This window comes from Anastrepha ludens, chromosome 3 (assembly GCF_028408465.1).
Source record: "Anastrepha ludens isolate Willacy chromosome 3, idAnaLude1.1, whole genome shotgun sequence".
NCBI lineage: Eukaryota > Metazoa > Arthropoda > Insecta > Diptera > Tephritidae > Anastrepha > Anastrepha ludens.
In genome coordinates this window covers 2,043,958-2,052,535 of record NC_071499.1, presented here as the reverse complement: position 1 = coordinate 2,052,535, position 8,578 = coordinate 2,043,958, and the positions used below count along the sequence as shown (strand labels likewise).

At 37.0% G+C, this 8,578-nt stretch overlaps 1 protein-coding gene across 5 annotated transcripts in view; it reads right to left on the bottom strand.

Moving 5' to 3' along the window:
- Nucleotides 1–6,189: 6,189 nt before the first annotated feature.
- LOC128856811 (putative protein kinase C delta type homolog) overlaps nt 6,190–8,578 on the bottom strand; it is a 54,566-nt gene continuing 52,177 nt past the window's right edge. For 4 of the 5 annotated variants that reach the window (XM_054092162.1, XM_054092160.1, XM_054092159.1 and 1 more), the window contains exons 5-9: nt 7,822–7,976; nt 7,585–7,732; nt 7,347–7,526; nt 7,140–7,280; nt 6,190–7,071 (exon numbers count right to left, since the gene is read on the bottom strand). In XM_054092162.1, the coding sequence (XP_053948137.1) occupies nt 6,922–7,071; nt 7,140–7,280; nt 7,347–7,526; nt 7,585–7,732; nt 7,822–7,976 (774 nt within the window). In that variant the 3' untranslated portion in view covers nt 6,190–6,921. The remainder of the gene's footprint in view (nt 7,072–7,139; nt 7,281–7,346; nt 7,527–7,584; nt 7,733–7,821; nt 7,977–8,578) is intronic. The other variant, XM_054092163.1, reaches the window with a different exon arrangement.

Genomic DNA, 8,578 nt, shown 5'->3' with positions numbered 1-8,578 from the left:
TTCGTATTCTCTTTGAATGCTTGGTAATGGAAATACAGAGAAGATGACTTGTTTGTGACAGCTGAAATTCGAAGTGATGCAGATCGAGTCGAGCGCCAATCATTTATACGAAAAACAAAAGACTGGAAGCACAAACTTGAGAAACACAATGAGGGTTTCCTGCAGCATTAAAAAAACGTGCACTTGGAGTTGTTGTTGTTTCTCATATATTCAATCTATGATAGATAATGGCATGAAAACACGAAGCGTTGGTGGGGGCAAGTCAATTGCATCGTCAGTTAAATGTTTACACGAACCACAAAGCAGGCAAATGTTTGAAGAGAAACAACAAAAACGATAATAACTTAACAGTAATAATCAATGCAGTTACCTAATGCTTAGTGAAGCTGCAAGATTTAATATGTCCGAAATATATTCAAAGTTTCTTTTTTCATTTTTATTTATTCATGTCGGTTAATGAGTTGCATTTGTATTTAGTGAGGTCTATTTCTTGCCTTAACTTACGTGGAAAATCATGTTGTACTCTCGCACATACCTACAGACAAGTTTTAGCCTGTATGCTCATCTATGCTTTTATGTAAATGTTGACCCATTAATGCCATCTGAGCTTTTTTATTCGGCGGCTGTCAGAGTGAATAAAAGTTGAAGGGTACTAAAACGCAGATCATCCGACTTGACGTGAGATTTATTTCCTTGAAGTCTTTGGTAGGGAAGCGCGTACGCCCATAACCGAAGAATCTTTCCGGAATGCCATAGCAAATTTCGTTAAGACGCCTAACGTCGAGAGAAGATTCTTTATAGGGCATTGCATTCCATACATCCTCCAGGGTCACACTCTTTCTTACAAGAAAAATAACCGAACTTGCCAAATAAGATTACTTTAAGATTCAAATATACATACAATCGAAAAATAGTTTTCCAGTTAGGAACTTAGGAACATATATGTATGTACGAGATGCCTTATTTGCTCCATACATTTTGCTGAAGTATTTGATATCCTCACTCCGCCAGCAAAATATATGAAAATAGGACGCTGAAAATGGAACGAGATAAAAAAAACGTTATTCTTCATCTTCTTTCTAGCTTTACAGTCTGTGGTGGACCACAGCTTCATCAACAATCTTCCTTCAGTTCACTCTCTCTCTTGCAGTATTTTTCCAATTACAAAAGTTCATCACTTTTAAGTCTGCTTCCACGTCATCAAGCCATATTTTCTTCCTTCTATTGAACGTAACTTTTTTGACTTTTTTTGAACTCTTATAATGTGTGTGGAAAGAAACGTTCAGTTCTGTAAAAACTGAATGATCTACCCCGAAAACCGCGACTTAAAATTTAATTTGATTTAAATTTTGATTCTATAAGTTCCATTCGTCAACCATTTGTGCCCACTTGTGAAGTCTGTTTTTTAATGTTAACATATTCAGAGTAGAACTTGGTGAAGTCATGTTTCACTGCTGTTCTTTATTTAGTGCTTCCGTGAACTATTGAATTGCCTTTCAAATGAAGGTGGCTTGGCCGCCGCAATGAATGCTTTCGAGCTGTATGTATTCAATTAATAACTCTTACCAAATAGGCAGTAACTATTAATCTTCGTCGTTATCTCCTTTAACGCTTGCATCAAAATTGCCTCCTTTTATGTAAATTAACGGTCGTGGTTAGAGATTACAGTATTCCCCAGAATGACAATTTAATCCACGCCTTCTTTTGCTTTTAAATTTGTTGACGACGTTTGTAAAGTTTGAAAGGAGGCTTCACTTAAAGAAACTTCATTACTTTATTAGACCTGATTGTACTCAACATGGCTTTACAGAGCCTAATTGCATAGTTGTTTTTTCTTTTGTTTAATACGAGCGTACAATTGTTGGCGTATGCCGATGATATTGACAACATCGGCCTTAATGCGCCTTTTCTGCCTTTTCCAAACTGGATAAAGAAGCAAAGCGAAGACAAAACGACGTGCCTCCTGTCATCAAACAAACTAACGGCGTACTCGCGTATCGGCGAGTCACTTTTGGCAGTTATGATTTCGAGGTTGTCCGAGACTTCGTATATCTAGGAACCAGCATTAACACTGATAACAATGCCAGCCTTGGAATTCAACGAAAATCTCTCTTGCCAACAAGTGCTACTTTGCGCTAAGTATGCAATTGAGTAGTATGTATAGTCCTCTACACTCTATAAAGCCCTTAACGTATGGCGCAGAAGCTTGGACGAGAACAATTTCCGATTAGGCGTCCTTTGGAGTGTTTGAGAAAAGGATTCTGTGGAAGATTTTTGGCACGTTGGTGATATGTGCTTTACATAGTGCAGCGAATAAAGATCCAGCTGCTACGTTGGCGGGGTCGACTTTTAAAATATTCGATTCGGTACCTGGTGGTGGTATCAGAGGAAGACCGAGAAATATGTACAACCGAGAATAGGGCAACTGCTATATAAATTTGTTTCTTCATGCCCGTGATACTGATGATTTTTGGTCCAGTCCGTAATAAACGTGCACGCTTGTTATCAAGTACTGATGAATAGTTGCATAGTCTTAGCTTTGTCTTTCATTCTTTATTTGGTCCGCGATGCCGTTGGCTGTTCAGTGTTTCTTAAGGGGATTTTCTTTAACATTCCGGGCAGGGCTCTGCGTAGTTTGGAGTTCTTCTGTTTAGTTTGGCTATCTCAAAATCGCTTTATGCTCGAAATGCTCCTATTACAAGAGCCTTAATTGAGTTTAGTAAAATCTCTAATTTGTTTCGATAGATTTTTTATTTTCTAGAGATCGCGTATAGAAACTTTCGAATATTTATTATAAATAGTTTAATTGTACTTTCTTTGTTTTTAATGCCTATTAACCTTAAAAAATATCTACTTAGCCTATAATAATGTATTATATTCATTGGCTTAACAAGCAAAGAAATAAATAAATGGTTGTAAAATAGTTGTTTCCTATTTTTTTATAATTGGCGCGTACACTCTTTTTGGGTGTTTGGCCGAGCTCCTCCTCCTATTTGTGGTATGCGTTTTCATGTTGTTCCACAAATGGAGGGACCTACAGTTTCAAGCTGACTCCGAACGGCAGATAATTTTAATGAGGAGCTTTTTCATAGCAGATATACACTCGGAGGTTTGCCATTGCCTCCGAGGGGCGACCGCTACTAGAAAAAACTTTTCCTGCATTTTTGTCTTTCACCGAGATTCGAACCAACGTTCACTCTCTGAAATCCGAATGGAGTCTCGCACCAACCCATTTGGCTACGGCGGCTGTTTTTTCCTTAATTTGAATTTTTATACGTCTTGTACTTATGGTTTGATTGGATTTCACTGTACATTAATATTTTGTACAATAATAAAAATGAATTATTTTTGTTTTATACAGACTTATGTAATATGGATTTCATTACTACTTCTTTTACGTGATTTTTAGGGAAAATATTTAAAGTTTTTCATTTACACGATTTTTTTTTTAATTGTGGAACATCTCCCAATACCATTTGTCGCATGTATTTTTTACACGAAGTTTTTTCTGCACGCTTTTATAACAACGGTAGATACCGTGTAAAAAATAGTTCGGTGCATTTTCAAATATGAGACGTTAAAGTGCATAAGCGGCTTTGCATTTTTATTATTTTTCTTCTTAAGTAGCAGCCGTAAACTTAAATCCAATCTGATTGTGATTGAATTAAATGTTGAATTAGGGTATCAACTGTTTCCAGTTGTTAAGTGTGTCAATGAATAACGAAGAAAAGTAAAAGTAGACAAACGGCTTTAATCGCGGTATTCACAAAATAGTTAATTAGTGACATTAGAAACCATTTGGATTAATGGTTACGGTCTGAATTCCGTGTTTATCAATTTAGTAAATATTTGTAAAAAGGCTTACGAAATATTTCTAATTTAACAACGAAAAATCTGTAAAGAATAAAGATAATAAAGAATTATAATTAAAGTCGTTCATACCTATGTCTTTATGATAAAGTAAATAATATTTAGTAGGCTTTAGCACAAATATTGCTGGTTGAAGAGAATTTAATACGAGCCTCCAACAGCAGTCAGTAATCACTTTGGCGCTTAGTAGTATAGTGAGCTATCTACTGGTATTCGTTACCAATGAAACGACATTCGGTACACATACCCACGTACTCCACACACCATGGCATACTGCGCATGTGTGAATACAACTATGAAGCAACACTCGGGATTAGCAGACAAAATTAGTTATGTATGATTTCGGGCTTAGGGTGTTGAAAGCAATATTTAAATGTATTGATGCACGCAGTTGTAGCAGATGGGTCTACATACCTACCTTTATATGTATGTATTTGTATAATTATATGCCTGCATAATCGAAATATGTCTTCACCCGGTACCGCTAGCTGTTATGAAAATTTTGTGATTAAGCTCATCTCTTAATGAGTTATTTTACTCTTGTGTAGTTAAGAAGCGTGATCAAAACGTGAGGAAAAAAAATGAGAAACTAAATTGGTTGGCAACAATTTCGGCTTCAAATCCATATGAATTTTGGCCCTATGAGCGTGCACGGCTCATATCAAATATATTTACTTAATGTGCACCCACTTTGCACATATGGGGTGACCCTTTAGTGCCACATATTTTACAATTTCAAATGCAAAGATCTGCTGCTCTTATTTTAATAAAGATATAAAGATAAAGATAATAAAAAACTTGGCAATTTGAATTTGTGCAATGGCGTATTTCATCTCACCTTTTAATTCAATAATCATATTGACACGTTTGGCAGAGCATCTCTTACAATTTTTTCTGTACAGTTTAGAGGTACCTCAGAGTGGCAGATATTTTCTACGTGAAGTTTTTTCATGGCTAAAAAGAGCTTAGAAGTTCGCTATTACCTTCCGGCAGTGAAATCGTGCTCTGGATCAACGGAATGGTAGTCACGTGCAGTCGGAATCGTTCTTATGTTTTTAGTAAGCTCCATTTCTTTGTGAAAATGAAAACAAAAGGCATCTGATGGCGTCCAATCCCATGATCTCCGCGATAGCCAACATTTCAAACCGTCTAAACGGTATCCGCATATTGCTATTTGCGTTGTGCATTCACGTAATTGTCCATGACTACAATGCAAAACAACAACGCAGTACAGCCAACACGAAATTACGCGAAATTTAAAATAGTAGGATTTAATGGATCACCCATTATTTCAGTGCAATCATAAACCATTTTTAATTAATTAAGTAGTATTATGAAATAATCACTGCTAGTTAATCAGTTTTGGTTTTTTAATTTTTGGTGACGGAATAAATAAAGAATTTCTAGAATTTCTATAATCTTGAATTCTGATTTTGCAGTTAAATTATCAAAAGAAGTATTTATTACAAAGAGCTTGTCGATTTCAAATCCGCTGGCTCTGGACTGATGTACTTCATGTCCACATTCTATGCTCCTTCTGTTTATTTACTATAAAAGCAACTGATATTTTGGTGCATTTGGAATGGTCAATGACGTCCCGATGGCACTATAAAGTTCCAACTCGCATCAACTCAGCGGGCGATGGGTTAGTGCGGAAACGCCCAAAGTCACGAGATTCTCTAGTCACGAGGAGATCGGCGCTGGTCGAGGGAGCCTCTGAGGCTAACAAAGCTGCAGCTCTGAAATTTGGTGGGTGTCTTTATCAGCCATTGTCCGTTAAATCTCCATGCGGTTATACTTGGGATTGTCCTAAGCCTTTTCTTTGGTAGCTGTCTGGAGGACGAGGTGGAATCATCTCATCACCTCCTTCTCAGATGCCCTACTCTCTTCGGCCAAGATGCAGATATCTGGGATCTCACTTGTTTGTTACACCTGCACTGGAGGCAGTTAACGCAATGTAATATGTAAACGTTTGGTTATCATCCTCCAATCCAATCCTTCCCCCTAGTTCAGTTTTTGTTGCCCCCCTCTGTTTTTCCTTTGTATGGCATCCCAATGAACGAATTTGATTCTTTGTCCAAGTAGTTCCCGCTTGGGCAGACATTTATTCCAACCTAACCTGCAGTTGCGGGACTAATGTCGTAATTTCACCCTTTTATTTTTTAAATTTTCATGTTGCCAATTTTTTACGCAATTTTTATTGCATGCATCCACAAGCGGTTTTGCTAGTAACCTGTATTTTGGAATTTTTCAACGCCATAATTGAAAACATTTAAATAATAATTTTGCATTGATGTTTTATACTGGGATCCTGGCTGAGAACCAATCAAATTGAATTTTTTAAAATTATTTTATTAATAAATTTCATTGTTGGAGTATTTACATCTGCATTTCTAAAACACATTACGAGTAACTTAAAATATTCCCGATAATTTTGTTTGTATATAAGTAACATTAAATCATAAATATAAGAATATCTCTACGCACAGACATCATTTTATGGGAGTTTCCTCGCTTCATAAGTTAAGTTCTAAATTTAATCCCACAGCTTGAGCTTGTGAGACTTTATAAAAACAAGTCCAATACACGAATCCTCACTTGTATGATGATTTGCTTCTAAATCTATTCTGGATAACATTTTTACAAGAAATAAGTGTGTGTGTGTAGGTGCTAAAACTATCTACGTAATATTTTACAAGCGGTTACTTGCAACACAACAAAGATCTTTACGTACTCGTAGTAATAAGAATAACCATCTGGATGTTGAATGGATTCGACTAGTTGCTATTCAGCTACGCTAATTTGTGTTGTAAATCGTCTGAGTGTGTTCTTACCCTAAAGTATTTTCACTTAAAACTCCTTTGCCTAACCTAAATTATTTATGTTTAAATACTGGTTTGAAACAAACTTTGTATTCCAATCAATCTTTTCACAGCTTTTGGCTTCAACGCCCAGCAAAGTATTTTTCCAATAAATCCTAATTCCTGTCTACTTATAAGTATACATATATGCAAGTAAGTGTGTGTAACCAGGTAAATTTCAGCATTCACTTTAGTCTAGTGTGATATGTGGATTTGTATATGTGAATCCCACGAATGGTTTTTGGTCCATTGATTGCAGGATCTCCTTTTCGATGGGAGTCAGGCGCACACGCTCTTTGGTGAAAACGCGGTCGAAGTATTGTGTGTCCAAGGGATGTTTCTGTGAACAAGAATAGCAACATTGTGAGTTAAATGAACTCCATAACTTTTGAGATATCGGATACTCACTACAAGAGGTTTAAAGGGTGGCGGTAACTGCCGCTTCTCTAACAAATCCCAATCTATAGGTCTGAAGAATATGTGCTCGCTGATGTCGCCAGCGGGACTATATTGAGAGCCAATGCGCTTTGTGTAATCTTTTTCAAGTAGCTGCCAATACAAATACTTTTCTTTAGCACGTCAAACTATTTTAGTAAAATTATATAGAAGACTTACCCCTTTCAAAATACCCGTGGCTTCGGCTGATATATAGACAGGGAACCAAGGGATCTCATTGCAAATCGACCAAAATAGTTCATCTTCATCGCAACCGCTAAACGGAGACTGGCCAATCAACATTTCGTAGAGTAAAACACCAAACGACCACCAATCAACATATTGATTGTATTTTTCACCCTAATCATTGGAGAATAAAATGAAATAACAATTTAACTTTCGTGCTTTGTGACTTTACCTTTATGATTTCGGGTGCCATATAATCTGGTGTACCACAAAAGCTGTCTGCTGTTTTGTCGAGGTAGATTTGCAATTTGCACATGCCGAAATCGGCAATACGAACGTGACCTTCGTAGTCCAGAAGCACATTGTCCAACTTTAGATCTCTGCAAAATTGGATGAAAAATTTGCGTACATAAGTCCAAATTCAAATATGTTTGCATGCATGTATATATGTAACAGAATGGATTTGTACCTGTAAATGATGCCCTTTTTGTGTAGGAACTTTAGGCCGGATATAATTTCGGCACCATAGAATCGGGCGCGTTCTTCCGGGAAACGGCCACTCTCCTGTATATGAAACATTAGATCGCCACCATTGAGGTACTCCATGACAAAGAATAAATGGCTCTGGAAAAGTATAAAAAAATGTAGAGAACAGATGTATTTGCTAATGTAATACTCTATGATCAGAAAGTACCGAGAACGCTTAAATAAAGCAAAACAGAGTTAAATTTCAGGCAAATTTATTTTATCTCCTTCATATGACCCGTTTGAAGCAACACACAAGTGCTAACGTTTAACCAGTCTTCCATGAACCCCTAGTAGGCCGACGAAGGGATGGCCTTCAGTACATTCGTCGCATTCCCTTTGATCTCTTCTATCGCCTGAAATCTCCTTCCACGAAGTAGTAACTTCAACTTAAGAAACAAAAAGAAGTCGCACGGGGCCATATCATGTAAATACGGTGCTTGCACGATGGTATTTACTTGGTGTTTGGTCAAATAATCTAACACAATTTGGGCTCGGTGCGATGACGCTTTATCATCATGCAAAGTCCAAGAATTGTTCAAAACGAATAAATAATATTCTTAATTGACTGTCTGGCCCGATGGAAGGTACCCATGGTGCACTACGCCTTGCCAATCGAACAAAGCAGTCAACATCACCTTCCCGGTACTTTCTGATGATAGGGTATGATAATAAGTCAGCCTAGATCTTATAAGCTAGTC